The sequence below is a fragment of the Adiantum capillus-veneris genome, chromosome 29 (assembly GCF_014529385.1).
Source record: "Adiantum capillus-veneris isolate H3 chromosome 29, ASM1452938v2, whole genome shotgun sequence".
NCBI lineage: Eukaryota > Viridiplantae > Streptophyta > Polypodiopsida > Polypodiales > Pteridaceae > Adiantum > Adiantum capillus-veneris.
Genome location: NC_140959.1, coordinates 62,143,616 through 62,170,582, shown reverse-complemented (window position 1 = coordinate 62,170,582; position 26,967 = coordinate 62,143,616). Strand labels below are relative to the sequence as shown.

At 47.5% G+C, this 26,967-nt stretch overlaps 1 protein-coding gene across 5 annotated transcripts in view; it reads right to left on the bottom strand.

The window, feature by feature from the left end:
- The window catches only part of LOC147419295 (alpha/beta-Hydrolases superfamily protein), a 149,097-nt gene that overhangs the window by 35,570 nt on the left and 86,560 nt on the right, over positions 1–26,967 (bottom strand). For 3 of the 5 annotated variants that reach the window (XM_086505410.1, XM_086505408.1, XM_086505411.1), the window contains 5 exons: positions 12,849–12,949; positions 12,698–12,770; positions 12,508–12,576; positions 12,323–12,430; positions 12,117–12,242 (listed from right to left, as the gene is read on the bottom strand). In XM_086505410.1, coding sequence (XP_086361536.1) covers positions 12,117–12,242; positions 12,323–12,430; positions 12,508–12,576; positions 12,698–12,770; positions 12,849–12,949 — 477 coding nt within the window. Of the gene's footprint in view, positions 1–12,116; positions 12,243–12,310; positions 12,431–12,507; positions 12,577–12,697; positions 12,771–12,848; positions 12,950–26,967 lie in introns of all 5 variants that reach the window. The other 2 variants (XM_086505409.1, XM_086505412.1) reach the window with 2 other exon arrangements.

The window sequence follows — 26,967 nt, the reverse complement described above, 5'->3', positions numbered from 1 at the left end:
CTGACAATGGCACAAACCTGTAAGAGGCGACTGGCAACAGTGTGACCCAAAATTGTTTATTGTACTCTTCCAAATTCGCACACTGTTTAGCATTCAACTCGTGCCATTCTGTCATCACATCCACTTCAAAAGTGTTTGTCAACCATGCAGGCGCAAAAAGCTGGTTGAATTGGATCCACATTGTTGGGGCTTGACCCTGGTTCAACAATGCGGTCCACCATTGGAGCGCATTCCCTTTCAAGAAAGTGGCAGCCTTGCGTATCTTTGAAGATTCCGTGAAGTTTCCTCCAGCATAAGCTGCATCGAACTGCTGTATAAAGGTCAAAGCCTTTAATTGGTCCTCAATTCCTCTGAAAGTTTCAAACTTCACTCCCTGCCCACCTTCCTTGTAATCCTTAGGCTGACTCAAAGGAGCCACATTATCATAAACAGGTGCCTGTAGCAGTGGTGCTCCATGAGTGTTCATTCCAGCACTCGCATCAATTGTTTTCCCTGTCATATCTGCATTTTGTACGTATGGCTGCGAAAAACCAGCCATACCAAATTGTGTTCCAGGCACTCGAAACTGGCCATAGGCACTCTGAAAACCTGGTTGGACACCCATGTTCGAGTACATAGGGTTACCCATGCCTGTTTGCATTGTCCCGAACACATTCCCTGGCATATAACCTGTGGAAGGTCCAGCCATAGCTTGAAACACTGAACCACCTCCAAAATAACCAGGATAAGTATTAGGTAATGGAAGGGTCTAACGCATAGCCTGTTCCTTGACCATTCACAAACGGTTCCTGTCCAGCTAAAGCAAGTTGCTTTGGATCATTGGACACCGCTAGTTGCTCAACCACGTGGGCTTTCCCTCGAGCATCATGAGTCCTCTGCACATTGGAAATCTCCTTTTCCTGCAACGGCTGAGTCATGCCCTGTGTAGGAGGCTGAAAACCCTGTGTCGGAGCCTGTAAGAATTCCTGCATCCTTGGGTTGTTAGCCAACTGCTGAAACATGTCCATGCAACAACGCAGTTGAGTTCTAAACAACCTGTCCTCTTCTTGAAGAGTTGAACGAATTTTCTCTGTGCCATGTGAGGAAGATCCCTCTTCAGGTACTTGGTCTCTCTTCTCTGCCATATCGACAAGCTCTGTGTTGCTTTCACCCACAACAATCCACGCTGCACTTTTTGAAGAAAAAGTGACTATCCCGTCGATGGAACCATATAACCGGCCTGTACAACGTAGAGGGCGGTACTATTTCAATTACCTGTTAACTTTACACAGAGCACTGAGAAGGGAAGAGAACACAGTTGCGTCCAGCGACTAGAATGTCACTGCGCACACGAGACCGACACCCTGTAGGCCCCAAAGACTTGCGCCCCTTTCGGTATTTCTTTATTCAAATGAAGGTAGACGATCCGACCACTTCGCACAAGCTTTCACAAAGCTGTCCAAACCTGGCGAGGGCTGAAAACGCAGATTTTCGACCTGATTTTGGCACCATAGCGGCGCAAAAACCCCTATAGGTCAAAAGCACCTGTCTAGGACGGATTCCTTCGCTATCTGGAAGCTTTCTGGTGAGCTGTCACAGAAATTCAGCGGGCTGTAATTCCCTGTTTTTCACTGTCGGGTGCCCAAAAGCTTGTACACGCATCCCAAGGCTCTCACGAGGCTCCCCTGATGTTCCCTTGCAGTTTAGGTGGGAAACCCTAAACCTGCAGAAAAACACAGCAGGCTGTAATTCCCTGTTTCGGATCGTTTTTAGCGGAGCGAACACGCCTACGCGTGTCCCAAGGGCTTCCGCACGCAATGGGACAGTTCCCCTGTGAATTGGACGAGTTTTCACGCGAGAAAACTCTCCAAACTCGCAATCTTTCGTGATGGAACTGTGCCTACCTGTGGGGGATTAACAATTAGCTAATCCGGTTCCTGTTCAGAAGGCTCTTGCCTTGGCAAACGCGCATAAACCCCCAGAACTGTACATAGGTCAAATGAGAAGCCCACTAGTGGGGCATAACATATTGTACGTAGGGGAGAAAGAGAGCAGTATGTAGCGTGCAGGGCATCACTCCCGTCACCATACTGTGCATAGAGGGCAAGGTAAGCATTCCATAGCTTATGTACCTGCTACAATCCACCTCAGGCTGAAAATGGCGCCCCCTTTGTTGATATGCAGCTCGTTTTTGCCTCCCAGAGTGGCAGAATCGCTCACAGGCTGACACGTCGCCCAGTTTCCGAGTTTGGGCTTTCCTTGCTAAAAATATCTCAACTGGTGCGTCAGTTGACTTGGCAGCAGAGCAATAGAATGTTCCCCTTGTCATTCCAGAGCTAATGACGCGAACACATTTTCCGGTCAAAAATAGCAGTTCCCTAAAGTTTAGGAGATGCTTCCATGGCGTTCCTATCGGTCTCCTGACCATCATTGAAGACTACCATTTGACCAACATCTACAATGTGGGTTAATTTACTGGCCCCTTTCAACTTATAAAGTTGCAGTGACTTGACTAGTGGCCCAAATTCCAGTTTGGCGCACACGAGCTTCCATACTCATCAGAATTCAGTGCTAACTAGCCTGGGCACTCCCTGTCTGACCGACCTAGATCCCCGATGTGAGAAACCCATTTGGCTGCAGCCGTTTCACACTGGCCATGCAATGTCCACTTGCACCTTTTCAAGGGTTTTGGGACAAACAAGTAAAAATAAAATAAATATATCTAATACTTATTTACGGAAGGCAACAGGAAAAATACACCTCCTGGTGACAGACAGACCTTTGCCAAATGGCCCATCTGTGTGCAAATGACACACTGATTTGGGAGGCCCAAATACTTCACGCTCTGACGAAACCAACCTCCACTCACCCGAGGTAGTAGGATGTCCCGAACCAGAACACGTATTGAGGGGATGTCGGCCACCTTGGCAGCTACAGAGGCTGTCGTGCGAGATGTCTCCAAAACAGTCCCAATCTCTGTGCCTATCCTGGACAAGAGTGGCAAGCATTTCCTCAAACCGAGAAGCACACGGAGATACGAAGGTCTGCCTTCTCTACCAGAACATTTGTAGCTAGATCAAAACCATGCCTCCACTATCGAAAGTGGGCTCGAATTGCTCGGATGGCCAAGGGGCTCATCGCAAACACTTTGGACCATAGTTACCTGGAACGCGGAACGCGGAACGGGAACAGCGCGGAACGGGGGGCTTCAAAAACACCCAAATAATGCTATTTTTAGCGTTATATGTTTGAATACAAGTAGTACTAGAGTAGACCGTAGAGCCGAGCGGAGGTTGAAACTTGAGAGCAAGGGAGAGAGCCTTGAGAAGTTGAGAGCAAGAGAGAGCTTGAGAGCTTTGTAGATTTGTGAAGGAAAGGGGTGAGGGGTTGGCACAATTTATAAGGAAGCATTCTGGGCCGTTTTGGAGTTTCAAATTTCTGCCCGTTTATGACCGTTTCTGTCCGTTGCCCGGTCTCTACCCGTTCCGGCCCTTCGGGCTCCGTTCCCCCGTTTGTTCCGGTTTCACTTGGCCTGTCGGAACGGCAGTCTTTTCCGGAGTGTTCCCCCCATTCCCAGCGGGCCAGAACGTCGTTCCAGCGTTCCAGGCATCAAAAAGGCCGTTCCCCGGTAACTCTACTTTGGACGCCATCTCGAAAGTCTCGAACTCTATCCGATAGTAGCCGCGTCTGAGGAACTGAAGATCTGAGATCTTGCCCACCTCTGCGAGAAGGCGGGCCTGGAGAAGATCACGCACCTCTCCTTTGCTGGGTCTGGCGCCGAGAATCTTGCAGATGACGAAAGTCGCATGAAGGCGTTCCATCTCAGCAGCGAGGCTCGCTTGCACTGTCGGCAAAAGAGCAAGCCGGATGGTGGGCTCTGCATGGTAAGACGAGGGGGCTTCTTGAGAGTCCCTCTGAGGTAGAGCATTAGCCTCCATCAATGTCTGCTGCTGTGGAGAAGGGGCGAAGTGACATCGACGAACGGTGGCCCTCTACTGGATCGACCACGTCGAAGGTGCTGACAAAATCAGCCGAGCAGGACTGGGGGGGGGGGGGGGGGGGGGGGGGGGGGGGGTTAACGGCCGCAGGAGTGGGTGAGGAGGTGGGAGAGGGGCAGCGGGCAAAGGGCAGGGCAGCGGGCGCAACGAGCGGGCAGCGGGGGGGAGGGCAGGAGGAGGGAAACGCGAAGGGCGAGGGGGCAGGCCCAGTGAACAGTGAGCACTTCTTCAAGAATTCCTTCCTAGATTCCAACATAGGGAAACATATAATGAGTGCTGTTCTCATCACTTCCCTTCTTTCCCACTCTCCAAGCACCTGTGGGTGTGGGTTCAGAAATGCCCGTGCGATTCAAGAGTTCTTTCACTTCTTCTTCTACTTTTACGTGAAGGGCTCTAGTCTTCCACTTTTGCTCCTCCAAAATTGTCATATTGATGATAGTGAATGTCGATGTGGCTTCATGCAATTTATCTTTTCCTTTCTTTGCGTCCTCGATCCACTTTTTAGCTTTATCAACCTTCTCTTGTGTTTTGAATAGGTGATCCGCCTATGAAGAGGTTGTTCGCGCCATCTACTCTTCCTCTTCACGTAGAGTTTTCAGTTGTTCATGAATGCTTTGGAGCTCCTTTATCATTGAGGGTTGATTTTCTCCCTCCCTTGTAGGGGCATTTTCACAAACTGCGAGTTCTCCCTAAAGTGCATCAATCAATGTATCCTTTTCATTCATGGGTTCTTCCATTTTGGATTTCTAGGATGCAAAAGCAGCGAGTGCATCCTCTTATCTTTTATGCATCACACATTCCATCACATTCACTTGTGTCCTCACTATAGTCTGCATTTAGACCTTCAATAAAGTGTGCATCTCGTCACGCTTACCAAGCATCTCTTTGTCCAACTCTTTCCTCATATCTGCATACATAACTTTTTTGTAAGTCTCCGCATTTGCATACATCTCTTTTTCAAGGTCACCCCTCAAAAGGCTCAGTTCTGCCTTAATCATCACTTGTACCTTCTCATACATTAAGTCATCTTTGACTCTAGAAAGTTTCTTTGCTCTCACAAAACCTAGGGATAGAGAGAGAGAGAGAGAGAGAGAGAGAGAGAGAGAGAGAGAGAGAGAGAGAGAGAGATGAAATGAAATATTATACTAACGTCTTCAAAAGGCCAAAATGACCTATGAGACCAAACTGATACAATCCTGGTGGATCTGATACAAAGTCTGTGTGAAACAGTAAAAGTGTATACAAAATAACAATAAGGAAAATGATAAACTCAATGGGTAAGTATCTCGGGAGGTATCAAAGATCAAAGGCTCGCATGGGTCGACGCCGAATCATATCAATATCCTCCACAGAGAGGGTCTACATAGGACAGCTCCCATGTCTAGTAAAGATAAGTCTGATATGTTGTTGCAGTCTCCTTTGCGTGGAAGACCTGCCTCTCATCCTGGGTCTCCTAAATCTCCCAATCTCGCCTATTCAATCACTCAGTATGCCTCTACTGATGATACAATTTGTATCTCCGCCATCTCTAACTGCTCTCATATGTGCTCTGGTATGAAAAATATGTGATCTGACTCTGGGTAAGTCTCTCCAAATGTAGGTCTCTCTCTCTCGAGAATCCTGCTCGATGTTGTTGTATCTGCATCAAATATAGACCAAGGCATCTCTGGTCATAGAATCGCATGACTCTAGATAGAGGACCAAACCCCTCTCTGAAGAGGCAGAAATAAAACTGAAATTATCTATTAATGTCTTCAAAAGGCCAAAATGACCTATGAGACCAATCTGTTGCAAAATGGAGAATCTAATACCATTACAAGGTACAAAAGAACTAGAACAAAGATAGTACTACTAGAATCCATCCTCATATGTGTGTGTGTGTGTGTGTGTGTGTGTAGAGAGAGAGAGAGAGAGAAGAAGAAGAAGAAGAGAATTTTAACGTCGTAGGAAACTATCCCAAGAGACCTTAAAGATCTATCCGACGAGGAGAGTTGAACTCAAGACCTGTTATGAGAGAGAGAGAGAGAGAGAGAGAGAGAGAGAGAGAGAGAGGCATCTCTGGTCATAGAATCGCATGACTCTAGATAGAGGCCCAAACCCCTCACTAAAGAGGTAATAGAAGCGGCAGAGAAACACATAGAGAGAGAGAGAGAGAGAGAGAGAGAGAGAGAGAGAGAGAGAGAGAGAGAGAGAGAGAGAGATGAAATGAAATGTTATGTTAACGTCTTCAAAAGGCCAAAATGACCTATGAGACCAAATTGTTCCAAAATTGTGAATCTGATACCAAGTCTGGGTACAAAAAGACTAGAACAAAAATACTACTACTACTAGAATCCATCCTCATCTGCACTCTGGATGTCGAGAGTATGGCTCGAATCCTCTGTTGTAGTCTCCGTCGATGCTGTGTAGAGAGAGAGAGAGAGAGAGAGAGAGAGAGAGAGAGAGAGAGAGAGAGAGAGATGAAATGAAATGAAATGTTATATTAACATCTTCAAAAGGCCAAAGTGACCTATGAGACCAAAAAGTTACAATGTGGTGGATCTGATACAAAGTCAGAGTAACAAGATGACAAAATGATAGAATAGAATACTATGGAATCCTAAACTACTAGGTGTGAACTAAGTAGCTAGCTGGGATAGCTAGATCACAAGAGATCCAGCATCGGTAGCTGGCGGATCTCATCAATCTCCTCCATGGTCAGCAATCTGACCGAGCGTCGTGCATGTCGGCCCAAAGTGATCCGAATCCTCTGATGCATCCTCCGTCGATGCTGTGTAGTCCTCCGCGGTCGTGGGCGTCTGGATCTCGGTCGCTCGGTCGCTCGGTTGATCAGTGTGCCTCTCGTGTGAGGCGATGAGCTCTGCTGTGGTAGTAGCTCCTCCAGGTGTCCAGTGGCAGCTCTAAAGAAGTCTGTAATCTGTCTCTGAGACTGGCTAGCCTCTCCTCTCATCAAGCTCTCTCTGTGTCTGCTCAGCTCGAGCAAAAACAAACCCAGGCATCTCCGATCCTCGTACCGCATGACTCTGGAGAGTGGTCCAAAGCCCTCTCTGAACAAGCAATTGAAGCGGCCTCGTATCTCGTAGTAGACGGGGCAGTGGCATGTGTAGTGCAACTCTCTCTCAGGCTCGATGTCACACAGGGGGCATGTCCTGGCCTCTGATGGTACTCCGCTGTATCTCTCAGTCTCGATCCGCAGCTGGTGTGAAGATGTGTGTATCTGGCCAATAGCACATCGTATCCCATGAGACAAGTGGGTGTCCATGTATCTGGGCCTCGTCACAAAAACAACCTCCATAAGCTGGAGAAGATGCTTTCTGTAGAAAGCCATCTTCGATTGTATATATGTCCTCCTGGTGTCTAGCTGAGTCAGGATAAGCCTGGTGATCTCAGGCTATGTAAGAGTCAAAGAGGGTGCATCCACTGAGTACTGGAAGGGAGGTAATCTGACTATGTTGAACCCATCAGCCTGAAACCATGATGTCATCTCCCCATACCAGCATGTTGTATCTCCATGCATGGCTAACTGTCAAGAGGACTCAAGTGCAAGGCGGGCATATCTGTCTCTGGAAAGTTCCCACATGCGGTGTATAAAGGAGATAGATCTGGTGAGCACCTCAACCACTAGTGGGGGGGCAGCTAGCTCTGCTCGGACAATAGCACGTGGTACTGAAGCCTTAGCTCTAATGAGCCACGAGATCATAGAGACCAGAGGCTTCTCCATGTCCCCCCATCCATCAGTGCGGCCTGTCCTCCCATGACGATCCAATGAAGGTCCCCAAATCTCAGCTCCATAAAGCAATGCAGCCACCAAAGTGTCAAAGAGCCAGAGCTTCGTCCGAGGCTCCTGAAACTGAACCTGTGAACACATCCTTTCCAATATACCCAATGCTGCATGGGCTCTAGTCAATCTAGTCTCTGCTGCTCTCCTCAATGAAAATACTGGCCCACTAAAAACCACTCCAAGGTAAGTGTAAGCATCTGTATACTCCACCGTCTCCTGGCCGTATGTGAATGTGGGTGGGCGTTGACCTCCTGATCCACTGTGGGGTGGTATTAAATATCATGACCTTGGTTTTACCAAGGTTGACGGACAAACCACTTTCCTGGGCAAACCTATGCAAAGCATCCAAGTGACGTTGTATCCCCTCCAAAGAGTCGGAGATCAACACAATATCATCAGCATATAACAATAGTGGAATCCATGATCCATGTCCCTGCCAGCTATGCACCTCTATCACCATCTCTCTCAATGTAGTCAGAAACCTCATCCACATACATACCAAATAGAGTAGGAGAGAGCGGGCAACCCTGCTTCAACCCAATAGTTGAGTGAACCGGTGTGGATAGACCCTCTGAGGTGCGTACATGCCCCGCTATTGAGAGAGAGAGAGAGAGAGAGAGAGAGAGAGAGAGAGAGAGAATGTAATGAAATGAAATGTTATATTAATGTCTTCAAGAGGCCAAAATGACCTATGAGACCAAAAGGTTACCAGGTCTAGGTACAAAAAGTACAAAGAACTGAAAAGAAATTAGTGGGTAGGGGTGGGGTGAAAGCTGAGACAAAGGGGGATACAAAGGGGGAGGGGCAGGTGTGGGTTGATACAATGGAGCTTTCTGACAGTAAAGATAAGCACTCTGTCGAGACGGCTCCTATGTTACGCCAATATGGTATGGATCCTCTCTCGGCAATGTCGGGAGGACCCCCTCATCCGTGGTCGACGGGACCACCCTCGCTCTATCGCCCAATCAAGCAATATGCCTCTGGTGCTGCTATGTTGTGGGAGCTGCTCAAACTCCTCTGTCTGTGGCTGAAAGAAATCTGTAATCTGCCGCTGTTGCTGGTTCTCTCTCATTGTGCCCCTCTTCAAGAGGTCCTCTCTATGTCTGCAAATCTCCAGTAAGTATAATCCGAGGCATTTCTGATCCTGGTATCTCATGACTCTAGAAAGTGGTCCAAAACCCTCTCTGTATAGACAGTGAAAGCGGCCTCATATCTCATAGTATATTGGGCAGTGACATGTAATGTAGCTCTGTCTCGGGCTCTATCTGGCACACCTAACAAATCCTGGACTCAACGGGTACTACTCTAAATCTGCCTGTCTCGATCTCTAACTCATGTGAGGATGTGCGTATCTGACCAATAGCACATCATATCCCATGGGATAGATGAGTATCCATGTATCCTGGTCCGGTCACAAAACCATCCTCTGTAAGCTGGAGAAGATGCTCTCTATAGAGTGCCATCTTCGTACCCAACTTATGTGTAGGCTGTATCCATGTCCTCTTCATATCCAAGCGAATCAAGTCATGTCTGATGAGCTTGGTAATCTCTGCCCAAGTGAGGGAGATGGAGGGTGCATCTAGAGAGTACTCAAATGAGGGTAGCCAATCCATACTAAAGCCATGTAGCTGAAACCAAGATGCCATCTCTGCATACCAACATGATCTATCTCCCTGGAATGCCAATTGTCGCGAAGACTAGTGCTAATCGAGCATATATGTCTCTAGGGAGAGTCCAGGTGCTATGCATGAATGAAACTGATCGAGTGAGTGCCTCCACTACCAATGGAGGAGTAGCGAGCTGCGCCCTAACAATGTCCGAGAAATCATAGACACCGAAGGCCTCTCCATACATCTCCATCCATCAATATTTCTCGCTCTGCTATGATGATCAACTGAGGGGCCCCAGATCTCCACTCCGTACAGCATGGCCAAAGTGACCAAAGTGCCAAAGAGCCAAAGCTTTGTCCGAGGTTCCTGGAACTGGACTTGCGAACATGTCTCCCCAACGCTGCATAGGCTCTGGTCAATCTCGTATCTACTGCATGCCTCAGGGAGAATACTGGACCACTGAAAACCGCCCCAAGATAAGTATATGCATCTGCATACTCTACAATTTCTCAACCATATGTAAAGGTGGGGGCGGATCTCCTTACCCACTACGCCCTAGTGTTAAATACCATTACCTTGGTCTTACCAAGGTTCACAGACAATCCACTGCCCTATGCAAATACATGCAATGCATCCACATGACGTTGCATCCCCTCTGGAGAATATTAGATCAACACAATATCATCAGCATATAATAGCAACAAGATCCACGTCCCTGCCTATTGAGCACCTCTATCACCCTCTGTCTGTACATAATCTGAAAACTCATCTACATTTATCCCAAAGAGAGTTGGAGATAGGCGACAGCCCTGCTTCACCCCAATGGTGAAGTGAACCACGTCGGACATGCCGGGAGTAGTGTGTACCTGCCCTACCACTGTCTTGTATAAAGCTAAGATCCCCCAGATCAGCTCGGTGGGCACCCCCATGTCCTGCAATCTGCGTATGAATCTGGCTCGTGGCACTATATCAAAGGTTTTGCGGAATTCCACAAAGCTACAATAAATCGTCTTGCCATGGTGTCTACCCTCCTCAATAATGGCTCTGAGCGTCAAAATCTGATCAAGAGCGGAGAAAAGTCTCCGGAACCCTGCCTGTCCTGTTGCTCGCATGACCTCTCTCTCTGCCCATCTACTCAAGTCATTTTCAAGAATTGAGGCATATAGCCTAGCTAGAGTGTGTCCAACCATGATTGTGCGGTAATTCCTGAGAAGCATAGGATCTCCTGACTTGAAGATAGGCACAATCGTGGACATACTCCAGGTTTCACAAAAGCCCTCATACATGGCTCTATTAAACATCATAGCAAGAGGCTCTACAAGCATATCTTTAGCATGAATGAAGCGCTTTGCTACCAAACCATCATGATCATGTGCTCTTTCATGTCTTCAGAATCTGGGTGAGCTTGTGGGGATATGTTGTTGATGCTGTATCATGAAGCGTCTCTGTCAGAATCTGGGTGAGCTCATCCATAGCTGCCTGTATATCTCATCAGTGTACACTAGATCCGTCTCCCTAGTGAAGATATACCAAGTATGTGTGGAGACCTCTCCCAATGGCGCTGTGCTGAACAGGAACGATAGAGTGAAAGACAAGATAGCATGATCGACTACTACCCCAACTGGCCTAGTTCCCACCATGAAATCCTGAAAGGAAGGAATGAGTCTTGAGAGCCATAACATAATCCATTGTACTAGCGCCATGCCGATGTGGAAAGCATGTAAAACCATCTACTGCAGGGAATCTTTGTAGGCCATTCAAAATGGCCAATCCATGTGCAGTCCCCACATCAAACAAGTACAAGTATTTGCCATACTTAGTGTGCTCCTCATCCGGTGATAATCTAGACAGGCCCATTTCTGTAATATCAAGCTCCCGCATCAACTCCTCTAAGGTATCATAGAATACTATCTGGTGATGTGATGGGCAGTCCTAGCATTGAAATCCCCCAAGATAATAATGTCGCCATCCCTGGAAAACTCCCATATATCATCATCCGAAATAGAGAAGGGGATTGTCCCCTAGGTGATGCATACACTGACGTACTAGGAGGGAAATAGCAAATAGCGATGTAGAGGTATCTGCTTGTCTCTGCCTTCAGTCTCACCCACATATACCTAGCATGCTCATCCCTCCAAGATCAGAGGTTGTAACTCCTTCCTGAACAAGACTGCCACTCCTCTTGAACCTCGTCCTTTGTGCTTTGATCGAGTGTCCTGTCTGCAAGCTGTCTCCCATGTGTATCCGCTTACATGTGGGATGGACTGCCCCGGGGCCTGATGCCTCTCAGAGTAGGAAATGATGTCCCTCCCTGTGAAACTATCCTCGAAGGCAATTCTCCAGAATAACCACTCGTCCATCCCTGTAGAAGGCCACTTTCCCCTTTTCTCCAGCTGTTACTATCTCGGGCATAACTTCTTTCATATGAGCCAGTGGTGAGAGTGTGAGGTCATCACCAAGGAATATGCCCGTTTTCGACACTTCTTCAAGAAGTCCAGCTGTCTCCTTTGAAGTCTCCCCATTTCCTTGTGACTTCTTCCCTACCCTCCATGCCTTTGTATGAGTAGTCTCACTACCCATCATGCAGAGAAGTTCTTTGACTCCTTGCAAGTACATGAGAATTTCAGAAAACAAATAGGGGAGCTCCAAAAGTAAAAGGAGTTTCAGAAAAGCTTGTGTTCATTGCAATAGCATGAGCAAAGGTTGACAGCCACAAACATTTTAATTTAGTGGAAAACGAAAGCTTACTTCATTCGCCTTTAAAGCCGTTTCATCGTACAAAGGAGGCCAATCCTCCTTGGCTGCCAAGAGATTGGCTAACTCTTTCAATGGCCTTAAAGCTGTAAGTTCATCAAACATCCATGGGAAAACCATCTGCTCACATTCAAATGTACCAAGCCATCAGTCAAAAGCTGCATCTTCACATTTCAGTGTGCACTTACATGTAATATCACCTCTCCGGTGAAGAAAACAGGTTCTCCATTCTTTGCAGCCTTTACTGCATCAAACTGATCTCTAAACTCATCCCGTATCCTATGAGCTGCCCAATTTGATGCAGCACCCTGAAAGAGCAGTCCTGTTAGAAACTCATCCTAATCCTCCCCATAGATAGAGATGTTTAGACTTGAGAAGGCTATGCCTGACAATAAATCGATTCGTGCATCAAAGCATACAGGGGATTTGTATCAAAAGAAAACCAGTTCTCGAACTGCACCACAAAAACCCAGGAATTAAGAAAAAATGTGAGGTTCCAAACCCAATACAGTAGCAAGTAACATTTTCATGTTTCATTTCATTGCAACCTGAGCTGAATCATAATAACTCCTTACCATCCTTAAGAAAGTACTACTAAGTCTTTTTGGGGTCCCTTGCACTAGCACAGGGTCCCATGCCCTCTCCAACCTGACAACACCGATGACCATTACTATTGAACTTAGTAGCAAACTAGCAACTGGACTTTTGTCAAATAACAGCTTTTACAAATAGTGTAAACGCTCAAAGCCTCCACTTGAGCCCAATCCAGATAATCCCAACAGTTGCAGTCCACGAGGGCTTAGTTTACCGCCAGAAGGCAGATCAACCTGTTGCCATACAATAGCGTGTTACATCTCACCTACAGTAGAAGCCAAACCATAGAGTTTTTTAACAGCCATACATATATGCACAGATATGTACAGGAGCAAGCATGCATACCGCATTAAAAGAAACAGGCAGCCTGTATAAAGCCTTGGCAAAGCCCAAATGGCCCATGAAACAAACTCAATGTAGAAAATATATCTATATGTCAGGAAGGAAAAAGGAAAAACTACGATTCTTCTGAAAGCAATAAAATCACTCCAATGTTAACTGAGGCTGTGTGTGTGCGTGCCTTTCATAATGGTGGCATTTCCGACAGCATACATGACAAGCCCTCAACCTGTAGTTTATCCTAAAATGTATAATTTTTCATAATGAACTCTTTGTGTATATGAATTGATTCTTGAAATCCCCTATCCCACTCTAAACCTTTCCACTATTATTTTTGGTCCCATGCTCCCAAACTTATCTTCGCAGAGGTGGTTTCAAGCAGTCAGCTCCTGCTTTGTGGATTACATGCTTTGGTTGGCACAGCTTGAACCTCTCACCCCCAGCTCTTCCGTTTTCCACTTATTCACCCTTTCCCCTCTTTTCCGAGCTAGACCTGGATCGAGTACTCCAGTGCCTGAACCTCCCACCTTTCCGGCAAATATCATTACTGCTTGTCAATTTCTCCTTGATCTATCTCACCCTTCCTTCTCTTGGCATTGACAAATTCATGCCCTTTCGAGCTCACTGCTGCGCTCGCTCATTCCCCCCCCGCGCACGCTCTGCACCCTCCCCACCCCCCCCCACCCCCCCCCCACCCCCGACCTCCAGCGCGCTGCCCTGCCCGCCCGCTGCCTGCATTCTGCCCCAGCGCGCAGCGAACCCGCCCCAGCCCGCCTCACCAAAGCACCTCACCCTGCCGCCGCCCGCCCGCCCCAGCTTCGCACTCCCATTTCTTCCGCATCGCTACCCCCGCCCCCTCCCCGCGGGTCTTGCTTGGCTGAACTCGTCAGCACTTTCAACGTGCTCGGCCAGCAGAGGGCCACCTCTAGTCGTCGTCATTTCACCCTTCTCCACGGCAGCAGACACTAATGGAGGCTCATGCTCCACCTCAAAGGGACTCTCAGCAAGCCCCATCGCCCAACCCCGCAGAGCCCACCATCCGACTTGCTCTTTCGCCGACAAAGCAAGCAAGCCTCGCAACAGAGGTGGAACGCCTTCAAGCGACTTCCGTAATCTCCAAGATTCTCGGCACTAGACCCAGCAAAGGAGAGGTGCGCGATCTTCTCCAGGCCCACCTTCTCGCTGAGGTGGGCAATATCTTGGATGTTCAGTTCCTCGGATATGGCTACTATCAGTTCAAGACCTCCAAGATGGCATCCAAGGTCATCGCACCATTAGAGCAGTTCAAGCCCACTTTCGACAGTGGAGGCACGGTTTCGATCCAGCTACAGATGTTCTTGTAGCCGGGCTACAGTGTCACTTCACAGGACAGACAGTTGGACAGTTGGTCTGGTTCACACTGGACGGACCCTCTGGTCTGGGAGTGACACGTGGCAGGGTACCTACCGACGGTGGTCTAGTGGACCTCGTGGCCAGGTCACCACATGGCTGACATTTATGAGCCGTTGGTGGCTCTTTACGGTGGTACATATGAGTAGTAGCGGTCGGTTCTCTTATCATTTTTCTTCACCTTTGGTCCAACATCGCTCTCGAGAGCAGAGAGTCTTACACAGAGCACTGCTTCACCATCCCTGCACATCTGAGCCTCGACACCCCATTTGTACCTGTGAGTCATGGGCTGGAGCTGAGTGTGCTGCCACGCCAGAGTCTGTACATGGTTCTTTGAGTTAGTCGAGTCCACATGTTCTAGTCCACTGTTGTGTCTCTGTTGTTATCCATTGTTTCTGTGTTTCATTCTGTTTGAGAGAGTTTCCATTTGTTTGAGTGAGATTGTCACGCACATTGCACTGAGGGGCACCCACACTGTAGAGAGCACGACACATTATCCGCGCTACAGGTGCTCTCATTTTGGCGATCACGGTGGGACCTCAACTGAAGTCTAACTCTGTTGAGTAGCTGGTTTCTTCGCTTCGCCTGTGCAGCCTATTGGTCTGGTCCAGTTTCACCCTTGATAGCTTAATCTAGCTGGTCTAGTCTCTCGCCTTGCTGGTTTGGTCCTCTCTCGCCTTGGTCCAACCTGCCCTCGCCTCTGGTCTAGACCCCCTCGACCCTGGTCTAGTCCTCCTCGTCCCTGTCCAGCTGGTCTAGTCACTTGCCTGGTCTAGACCCTGGTCTAGTCCTCCTCGTCCCTGGTCCAGCTGGTCTAGTCACTCACCTGGTCTAGTAGAGTCTAGACCAATCTTCAGCCAGTTCAAGGTTTTCTTGCCCAAAGCTTGGTTGGTTTGGTGGTCGCTTCATGACCCATACAAGGAGGTCAATCGAGCGTCAAAGTGCCCTCCTGAGTCCTTTGAAGTACTACAACAGAAGACGACCGTTGGAACCTATTAGAAGTCCATCAGCCTCATCACCCATACCTCCACATACGGCATCATCCATTCCTCCCTCCGGTTCCACATCTTCCAGATCACCATCTCCAGTGAAGCTCTCACCTATTCTACTCCAGCAGGCTACTAAGCAACAGGCTCAGCAAGGGGCCATGGAGCCATTGGCTAGCGTTTTGGCTAAGGTAAATATCAAGTTCTCTACATTCAAAGGTCTCTCTTCAGAAGATGCTGACGACCATGCAAGGAGGTTTGTATCTCTCTGTAGGGGTCGTGGTCTTAACAGGGAAGATGCTTATTTGGTACTCTTTCCATCCACCTTGGATGGCTTAGCAGACAAATGGTACAGCCAGTTTGCAGAGAACCATTTTGTAGCTTGGGCAACCTTAAGACAATAGTTTTGTGTAGCCTTTAGGCCAAGAGACTACCAGGAGAAGGTGTTGGATGAGTTGGCCAACATGGTGCTCCAGCCAAAGGAGACCTTTGCAGAACTTATAACCAAAACCAAGTCTCTGGTTGCCAAGCTTCCCCAGCAACCAGGTGAATATATGGTTAAGAAGTGGGTAGAGAAGGCGCTTCCCAAAAGTTCTCAGCAAAAATTACGAGAGTCTCTCCGACCCGACGCTACTTTGGAGGAGTTCATCGCAGCTGCTACGCAGATAGAGGGGGCTAGGAAGCTGTTCACCAATCCCTCTCACATAGAGACCCCCTCTGTGTTTTTGGAAAGTCCTTTTGATCCTTTATCTTCTTTACGCAGGGAACTGGAAGCCCTAAAGTTACAGCGAGCTCTTCAAGAGGAGGGGTCCTTCTCTCTTAGACAAGAGAAGCCTCCACATCACGAGGCATTGGAACAGATTAAGCGCGAGCTAGAAGAGCTCAAGTGTCAGCAAGAGACTAAGGCTACGGTTTGGTGTAGCTCGTGCCGCTCTCCAGGGCACCCTCCACAGGAATGCCCCCTTCGGGTTTACTGCCACTTCTGTGAAAAATCTGGACATGAGGATAAGGATTGTTACTACCTCAAGGGATTGCGACAAATACAGCAAAGCCTTGGTCCTTCTCTTCAGCAAGGGCCAGCACCTGCATCCAACATGGTTTCTACCTGTGGCCATCCACACCATATGCCACCTTTGCTGACAGCCCCTCCTATGCAAGGTATGCAGAGCACTTTTCCCTCTCAGAGCTTTTATCATACCCATGCCCCCTCACCACCTCACAGCTTCTATGCCTCCACCTCCAACTCCATGGAGCAAGGACCACCTCGTCCTTCGACTCGTCCAGTGAATCGGCCCATTTTGTGCTACAGATGCGGGGAATATGGTCATTACCAAAGCAAATGCCCTCTGCCAGAAGGGTCTCCTCCCTGCCGTCATTGCCCTGATATGAAGGATCACTACAGTAAGGATTGCCCTAAAATTCGTGCATCTACGGCTTCGAACCCAAGTCAAAGCCAGACTGAGTTTGCCTTTCCCGAGCTCAATTTGATAGCAGTTGGCACTGTTTCTCAACCGCCCCCTTCTACCCACATGGTTACCCCTCAAAATAAGCCGCCGCAGTTGGCAGAGGAGCCATCAAGCGTCCTCCTCCGGGCCCAGAGAGCTGCTCTCGGTCTTAGCATTCCATCAAGTTCAACTTCCCCACACAATCTCACACCAGTGGATACCCTACCTGCAGCTGTTAACAAACCATCCCCCAGTGCCATCAAAGAATCCCAATCTTTGCTCTCCGATATCGATGAAGCTTTCTTAGAAGCAGTTTCCGATCTACAGAAGATCAAGGTACCAGAGGAACAACAGGTAGAAAAAGAGAAGCTTACAGCAGAGAGTCTTGAAGAACACTTTCCAACAAGTGTCCCTCTATGACATGCTGCGACTAGATGCAAATTTTAGAAGTGACACCCTTGCCGTTATTCAGTCACTTTATCCTGGAGCAGGTCCTAGTGGCGGGCACCTCCCAGTGCGACCATCAGAGTCCTATATGATATCTAATCCCGCTGCTCCACTCACTGATTATAGAAGCCCTCGCCTAACAATGTCCGTTTTAGGTCGGCAATTCTCAGGAGTGATAGTGGATGGTGGATCTGGCATCAATCTGATGCCTGAGTTCACTATGTTAGCCCTAGGTCTACAGCCTACTCGCCCTGCTCCCTTCACAGTTACGTTGGCCGACCAGCGGACAGTCTACCCAGTAGGCATAGTGGACAATGTTCCTCTGCAGGTACAAGACTTTACTTTTAACTTGGATTTTGTTGTGGTTCGACTTCCCCAGGTTGAGGGCGGATTTCCTTTGCTCATTGGAAGACCATGGCTGCGGCACACTAAAGCACTTCATGATTGGGGAAACGACGCAATGTGGATACATACTTCAGGCTCATCGATGCAACCCATCCTCTTAGAAGGTGGTATGGATCCCGTGGTGCAGCAAGTTTCTTTGTTAATGGAAACCAAACCTGAACAAGAACAGCCTACTACACCTGAAGGGTCAGATGAAGATCTGCTGGAGTGGTTAGAGGCTACCAAATCTATGCCTTGTTATGGAGTCTCTATTCACTCTTTGGATGAAGGTACACCCTCTTCCATTGTTTCCACAGTAACTAACCCCAATGAGCCACCTGAGCCAGCTCAAAGGTTAAAGGCCTTAGAAAAAACTCTGGATGCGCCCTCGGGGGAAGTCTTTGAATTTGGCGAGCCTATGGAGGAAAACAAAAGTGGGAAGAAATCTCCTCGACAGAAGATCACCCAACATCAAAAATCAGCCCCATTGGTGTCTGCTTCTCCCAGATCAAAGCTCCCTTCACAAAGCTTGTTCTGCCTGATGAATTCCATTAACTTTATAGTAGTCCTGCTCATGGTGACGGCGCTCTGGAGCATCTCCTCTTTCAACCAGGAGCCATGGATTTCATCTATTGCCCTACCCACCCCCTCTCTTACCCTCGCCCCTACCCTCCCCCTCCCCCTCTCCACTCTCGCCCCTACCCACCCCCTCCTTCACCCTCGCCCCTACCCACCCCCTCCCCCCTCACCCCTACCCTCCCCACCCTCGCCCCTACCCACCCCCTCCCCCTCTCGCCCCTACCCACCCCCTTCCCCCTCGCCCCTACCCAGTTACCCTCGCCCCTACCCAGTTCCCTCACCCCTACCCCCTCCCCACCCTCGCCCCTACCCACCCCCTCCCCCTCTCGCCCCTATCTAGCCCTTCCCACCCTCGCCCCTATCTAGCCCTCAACACCCTCGCCCCTACCCACTCCCCCTCCCCCTCGCCCCTATCTAGCCCTCCCCACCCCTCTCAAGTTCGGCAAGTGAAGGCCCTTTCATTCTGCCATCATCATGGAGCTTAACCCTATTTGCGGTGTTACTCGGGTTTATGGTCATCCCTCTTTTCGAGAAGAGTGTTGTTGCAAAAAGAGTGGCAAGGGTCATCTGCAACTACAAGCATGGCCCAGGCTATGCGATCATACATACTGGGGTTCCTGCCTAGTTAGAGGCTTAAGGCGATTGCAAGCAGTGCAGTGTTTTTAACTCCACTTTTGAGGTATGTAAGGTCATGGGCCTAACACCTGCTTCAGAAAGATGTACGGATGCAGTACCTAGTGGTTTTCCTTCACAGTTTTTTCAATATTCCTCACCGAGACGGTGAGTGGTCTTGTGGCAGGCAACCTGTAGCCGGGCTACAGTGTCACTTCACAGGACAAACAGTTGGACAGTTGGTTACAGTTGGTCTGGTTCACACTGGACAGACCCTCTAGTCTGGGAGTGACACGTGGCAGGGTACCTACCGACAGTGGTCTAGTGGACCTCGTGGCCAGGTCACCACATGGCTGACATTTATGAGCCGTTGGTGGCTCTTTACGGTGGTACATATGAGTAGTAGCGGTCGGTTATCTTATCATTTTTCTTCACCTTTGGTCCAACATCGCTCTCGAGAGCAGAGAGTCTTACACAGAGCACTGCTTCACCATCCCTGCACATCTGAGCCTCGACACCCCATTTGTACCTGTGAGTCATGGGCTGGAGCTGAGTGTGCTGCCAAGCCAGAGTCTGTACATGGTTCTTTGAGTTAGTCGCGTCCACATGTTCTGGTCCACTATTGTGTCTCTGTTGTTATCCATTGTTTCTGTGTTTCATTCTGTTTGAGAGAGTTTCCATTTGTTTGAGTGAGATTGTCACGCACATTGCACTGAGGGGCACCCACACTGTAGAGAGCATGACACATTATCCGCGCTACAGGTGCTCTAGAGGAGGCAGACCTTCCCTTCTCCGTCTGCTTTCTCGGTTTGAGGAGGGAGTACATGCCACTCTTGTCCAAGATAGGCTCAGAGATCGGGACTATCCTGGAGACACCTCGCACGGCAACCTCTGTAGCTGCCAAGGCGGACGACATCCCCTCAATACGTGTTCTGGTTCGGGACACCCACACTCTCCGAAGGTCATCCTACTATCTAGGGTGAGTGGGGGTTGGTTCCGTCAGAGCGTGGAGTATTCGGGCCTCCCAAATCAATGTTTCATTTGCAGACAAATGGGCCATTTGGCAAAAGGCCTATCCTTGCAGGAGACCTCGACCCACAGCGCAGGCACAGCCTCCCAAGGCTGAGCTAGCCCAGCAACCAAACACACACGTGTGAACACATTCCCTGCACTGAATCAACGCATTGGCTCTGGCACGGATGTGGTGGAAGAAGATGTGCTCATGGGCACTTCTACTTAATCATTACGTTCTCTTGCCACTTGTACATATCCTTTCTCATGATCAGTTGCATTAAATGCATCTCATATAATGTGCGTGGGTTATGTCACCTTCAAAAATGGCATTTAACCTCGCACAATATACATGCATCTCATATAATGTGTGTGGGTTATGTCACCTTGAAAAATGGCATTTAACCTCGCACTATGTACATACATGTAGGCCACATATAGTTGTCTTGCAAGAACACAATCAACATGAGTTTGTTGGACAGTGTTCTTATTTTGAGGGTTATTGGATCGCATATGCGGGCTTGCGTAGTTACTCGGTATTGTTGATGATGGTTTGTCATGAGCTTCAGCCAATTCTTGTGAGAAATGACCAATGTCACCACTGGATGAGTGTGCAATGCCTACTGAATGGTCAGATCTATGAAATTGGAAGTATTTATGCATATACAACCTTTGGGCAAAGAGCCACCTTGTGGCGAGACATCTCCTCTTACCCATGGACCTTCAATGCATTTCTTTGTGGTGATTTTAATAATACTCCCGATACGCATGATAGCACCACAGGCAATTCACATATGTTGCTTGTGGAGAGGCAAGCGTGGGATAATCTTCTTGCTTTTGCACAAATGCTTGATTTGTTATCCCAGGGTTTACTTTCAGCATGATGCCCATTCCTCTTATCGCGCACGGTTGGATCGTTGGTATGTGCTCAACTTACAGCAATATGATGATTTTGTATGCGATATGAGGATTAATTGCACCTTGCAGCTATTGGATCATCACCCAGTTTTGTTGAATTTCAACTTTGGGCAACCCCTTTGGGATCGATTTCTTTCTCGAAAGTGTCTATTGCATATTAATAATGCTTATCTTACTCATGAGGTGTCGTGATATGATCTTTGGACTTGTCCATATCCATCTTGATCTTGATACTGCGTGGTATCGCTTTAAGTGGGTGCAATGCGCTATTTAGGATTATGGTAGACATGACATAGATCGACTTCAAGGTTACAAAACGGGTTTGTCAATGGCTGCAAGGATTGGCTGACTCACGACCTTTGTCTGACTCTCAGATGACGGAGTTGTGTGACGGTCGTGTATGTATCCGACAAAAGGACAAGTGAAAACTTGATAAAGGGCAGACGCATGCTCGTCAATGGGCTTTTGTGGATAAATATGTGCTTCAACACAATTTTTTGAGCATTTGCATCATACAAGGATTTCCCGGGACATTAAGCGTCTCTTGCTTCCTTCGGCTCTTGGATCTCATCTAAATAGGAACTTGTTGATGCCATGGTCTTGCATTATAGACAAGTATTTGTTGCTCCTCCGCAGCCCACTGCAGCAGTTCTTCAAGCCCGCCACCTGTTGTTCTCTCATGTACATCCAATCCTTTCTTTACAGGATGCACAATGCCTTGAGAACCATTCACTTATTCTTAATGGCATTGTACGTTACTTGCATTGGGCCATTAGAGATCCCCTGGCTGGGATGGACTTACAGTGGAATTCTTCCTCTCATTCCAGGAATCTCTCAAAGAGCCCTTGCTTTTCATGTTGAATGCAGCCTGGGAAAAACAAGACTTGCATGTATCATGGAAAGAATGTTTGCTTAAACTGTTGTCTAAACAAGCACTTTGCGAGCAGTTTTCTCATTGGTGTCCAATTACTTTGATGCCTTTTGTCTACAAGCTATTGGCTAAGATGAACCATATTAAAGACCACCTTCTTACAAGGCTTCATCAGACTCGATATGGTCTTATTCCATGTAAAAGTGCTTCCTTTTTTAATAAAACATACAATCCGCTCGTCGTTTCATGCCCCTTCTATCCTCATCACTCGAATCGAAAAAGGATGAGCTATCCGAACTGTCAAAAGAAGATGAGGACGAACTAGACAATGCTTTGAAGCGTACACGCTTCTTCTCTTGTCTTGCTTTCTCAAAAGAAGATTTTCGACCCAAGTAACCAAGGAAGTCAATTCCCTTGTTACATTTCTTTAGTTACTTTTCCTTTGACCCAAATAGTTGGTTGACTCATTTTTCGACAATGTCCTCGAGTTCATCTTCACTAAACATCCGTGGGACATGAGGTTTCTTGATTGCCGGTTTTATTGGTGACTCAATGGCTTTCTGCCAATGAGTATGCACTTCATCCATCGGGTACTGGGTGAAAAATTTGCATACTGTGCGTCCTTGGCAAAATGGAGCATCTGCTTTGCGCACTCATCAACCTGTTGTTGACATTGCATCTCCATGAGTTGATACTCCGTAGGCCAAGGTGGCTTGTACTCGTTCTTTGCTAAACAAATTGAATTTTCCGTATTGCCTCCTGTTTCTTGCCACAGGCTTGGGCGCTCCAAGTCAAGAAACCGGCAGGACACACGAGAGAATCACTTAAAATACTTCACAGTTCAATGTGGTCGATGCGGCCCGGCATAGTTTCGTGCCTAGAGAGATTGGCCCCAAAGATTGGCGCCCCTTTCGGTATTTCTTTTATATTAATGTTTGAAGTACAACTCCCGAAGGGGGTCCTCTGCGTCCAGATGCCCTAGAGAGTGAGGCCCCAAGGGTCTATTTATTCTTACAAAGGAATGCCAAAAGCAGAGCCCCAAAAGCAATCTAATTCAAAAGCAATTGGTCCAAAAGCTTCCAACTCAAAAGCAAAGAGTCCCAAAAAGCAACTGGTTTTCAAAAAGCTACAAAAGCCACCCAGGGCAATTTGCGGAATTCCGTACAGTAGCCAGGTCAGTCAGTCAACGTGTTTTGAGGGAGTCCGTATTGCTATCATGTCATCAGTCCTGCCGTACAGCGCCACGTCATTAGTCTGTCATACACTACCACATCATCATTTTGTGACATACCCCCCTCTTAAAAGAATTGTAATCACCCTCAATTACGCCCGCAAAATCAGACATAAGCCATACACCAGTTCAGTAGACATTGACTCTTAAGTACCAACGCACTAGACGACACAAATCCAACACTTGGACAAAGACAACAATCACGTCACATCACATCACATGACAAATCAAATCAATCACACAAAAATTCATTCCAAATCTCAAACCATGACTGCCAGCAATGTATTTAGTAATCGCATCTAGATCCATCCTAGACCTCGCTGATGTCGAATTAACTAATTCTTATGCGATCATGTCTATAGAGAATTTCCACTCAAGCACTATCGTGTGCAAGTAATCATTCACCTCAAGCACTGTCGTGTGCGAGTAATCATTTCCGGGGATCCCAATCCATCACTAAGTTCAGAGTGGTTCAATCATTTAGTTCTAGCTGTGTGGCCATCTCATCTCGCAGGAATTCTTGATGCACTCACGACAGCTCCATTGAGTTAGTCGTGATTTAATATTCATGGTTCATTATCAGGTTCCTTCGGGAGCTGTCACAACTCCAAAATCATCATCTCATTCTTAGTCCTGTTATCTGTTCACAAATAGCAGGTTCTTTCATAAAACATTAGTCTTATTCAAGATTCAAAATCATCTTTCAAAAAGTCTTATTTCATAAATTCATAAAGCAATATAATGCTAATTCATCCATAATTTTCTATCTAAAATCTGTTCTGGAGCGAGTATCGCCTCGTCTTGCTATCTTTTCAATATGTCAATCGTCTTGATTCTTGTGCCTTTTTGGGGCACCATGTAGCAATATGTCCTTGTTTTCCACATTCAAAACACTATCCTGCTTTGAAATATTTATTTCTCTCGTCTTCTGACAGTGGAGGTCGTCTATCTCTCTGTCATTTGTTTCTGTTATGACTTGTTAAAGATTCATCTGATGTGTAAGTCAAGTTACCCGAATGTATAGCAAATCCCCGCTTCCCATGTCCCATCAACTGTTATATGGACTCGGACTTCCTTTCAAGACAGTAGTCTCGAATTTCTTTGGGAAATCCACAAAAAAACCACTCAATTTGCTCCTTAAAACTAATCTTCTTAAAGGATGAAGCAAGTAGAAAAGTACCACAAAATCTTTCACAATAGGTATCCAAAGACTCGGCCTTAACCATCCGAATATGATTCCAGTCAGTAATCATGTCTCGTTCATATTCTTGAGTGAGCTATGAAAAATAAAGAGTTTCTTAAATTTGAGCAAGCTTAATAGGTATCCAAAGACTCGGCCTTAACCATCCGAATATGATTCCAGTCAGTAATCATGTCTCGTTCGTATTCTTGAGTGAGCCATGAAAAAATAAAGAGTTTCTTAAATTTGAGCGAGCTTGTCGGTGCTTCTTTTCTTAACAAGAGAGTGGACCACCATGTCCGTGCATTGCCTTTCAAAAGGATGTTGTCCATCTCACCTTGGAGTGCTCGGTATAGCAGCCTCCAGAAAATGCGATGTCAAACTATTGGATAAAGGCTAAAGCCTTGGGAGCATCTTGAAACCCTAAAAAGTACTCAAACTTTACTGCATGTCCTCCGTCTTTGAATTCTTTGGCCCTTTTGCCCTTGTCGTCAAGAAAATCATATTGATTTGCTTTGTAAAAGCATCACTGGAGTCAGAAGAAGATGAGTTGTCCAAGCTGTCAACAGAAGATGAGGACGAACTGGGCAATCCTTCGAAGCGTACACGCTTCTTCTGTTTTCTAGCGTTTTCAAAAGAGGATTTTTGGCCCAAGTAACACGGGAAATCAATAAGTTGATTCTACATAGGCCGAGGTTGCCCGTATTCGTGTTCTGCTAATCCATTCAAATTTTACGTACCGCCTTCCATTTCAGAAGTATTAATAGGGTTCATATGATTTTTCCAAGATTCGTCGTTTGAACCAATGTGTGTTGCGGTAAGAGGATCGGATTTCCCTGGCTCTGATACCACTATCATAGGCTTGGGCACCCCAAGCAGATAATCAAACACAATACACAAGAGAATCACTTCAAAACTTTATCACAGTTCCACAATATTAGTCGACACGGCCCGGCGTAGTTCCATGCCCAGAGGTATTGGCCCCAAAGGCTAGCGCCCCTTTCGGTATTTATTTTTATATTAATGCTTAATTAAAGTTACAACTGTCCGCGGGTCCTATGCTCTCAGACTCTGCGTCTAGATGATCGAAAGAGTGAGGCCCTTCGGCTTCTTTTATTCTTACAAGGGATGCCAAAAGCAGAGCCCCAAAAGCAGTTAAACTCAAAAGCAATGAGTCTCAAAAGCTTCTAACTCAAAAGCAAAGAGTTCCAAAAAGCTTCTAACTCAAAAGCAAAGAGTTTCAAAAAGTAACACTTCCCAAAATCTACCAGCAAAAAACACCAACACAATTTGCGAAAATCGGTACAGGCTGCCACGTCAACAGTCAGCGTGTTTCACGAGCGTCCAAACAATTGCCACGTCAGCAGTCAACACGTTTCACGGGCGTCCATATAGCTGCCACGTGAGCACGCCATACAGCCTGCCGTGTCGTTTGTTCGTATTGTTGTCCATATTGTCTGGCCGGGTAGTACTGCCACACCATCATTTTGTGACAGCAACCATCATTTTGTGACAGCAACAATACAGACTCCCACAAAGCGCGTTGGCAAGCTGACGTGGCAGAGTGTACGGAATTTCGCTTTTAGTGTTGGCTAGTGACCTAGCAGCGTGTATGGATTTCTGCAATTTGCACTCGTGCGTTTTGGCAGATTTTGAGGACCAGTTGCTTTTGGAAATGCTTGCTTTTGAGTTTATAAGCTTTTTGGGACTTTGCTTTTGGCATCCCTTGTAAGAATAAAAGGAGCCCAAGGGCCCCACTCTGGAGGGCATCTGGAAGCAGAGTCTGAAAGGTGAGGACCCACGGGAGTTGTACTTTGATCAAGCATTAATATAAAAGAAATATCGAAAGGGACGCCAGTCTTTGGGGCCAATCTCTCTGAGCACAAAACTACGTTGGGCCGTGTCGACCAAATTGAACTGTGATTTTAAAATTGTGAAGTATTTTAAGTGATTCTCTCGTGTGTCGTGTTGGATTCCCAACTGAAGGTACCCAAGACTGTGACAGAGAGAGAGGACCTGCACGTTGCCCTGTTCTCCGTGTTGCAGCCTCAGTGCGCTATCTCAGTCTGTTCTATGCGCTATCCAACCTTTGCGCGTAGCCCTGCTTTGTGAGTTGCCCTACTCTATGCGCTGCAGCCTCTGTGCGATGTCTGACCCCTACGCGCTGACTTGCTCTACGCAATGCAGCACCTGCATGTTGTCCACCTCAGCGCACCCTCTCTAGCCTCGTAGAGATGTGTGTGTGTGTGTGTGTGTGTGTGTGTGTGTGTGTAAGTTGCCCTGCTCTGTGCGTCTACAGCCCCTGCGCGATATCTTACCCCTGCGCGCTGACCTGCTCTACACACTGTAGCACCTACGTGCTATCCACCTTTGCGCACCCTCTCTAGCCTCGTAGAGATGTGTGTGTGTCTGTGTGTGTGTGTGTGTGTGTGTGTGTGTGTGTGTGTAAGTTGCCCTGCTCTGTGCGCATGCAGCCCCTGCGCGATGTCTTACCCCTGCGCGCTGACATGCTCTACGCACTGTAGCACCTGCGTGCTATCCACCTTTGCGCACCCTCTCTAGTCTGGTACAGATTTCGCCCTAATCCTCTGTGTGCGCGTGCGCGCATGTGCGCGTGTGTGTCAGATTTTGGACTATGTGGGCCATCTGGCATCATAGGAACTCCTTAATGTTCCAGGGCACTTTTGTTGACCCCTTTCCATATTTCAAATTATCTCTTGGTCAAGCGCTCCATTTTGCCTATGAAGCTGGAGGCATCACTCTTGATGCCTACAGGATTTACTTTGATTGTTTCTAGCCTTCAGAGCCTCATAGTGCTCCGTCTTTTGTATCCCTTTCTTTTCGTGGGTTTTCCTTGCT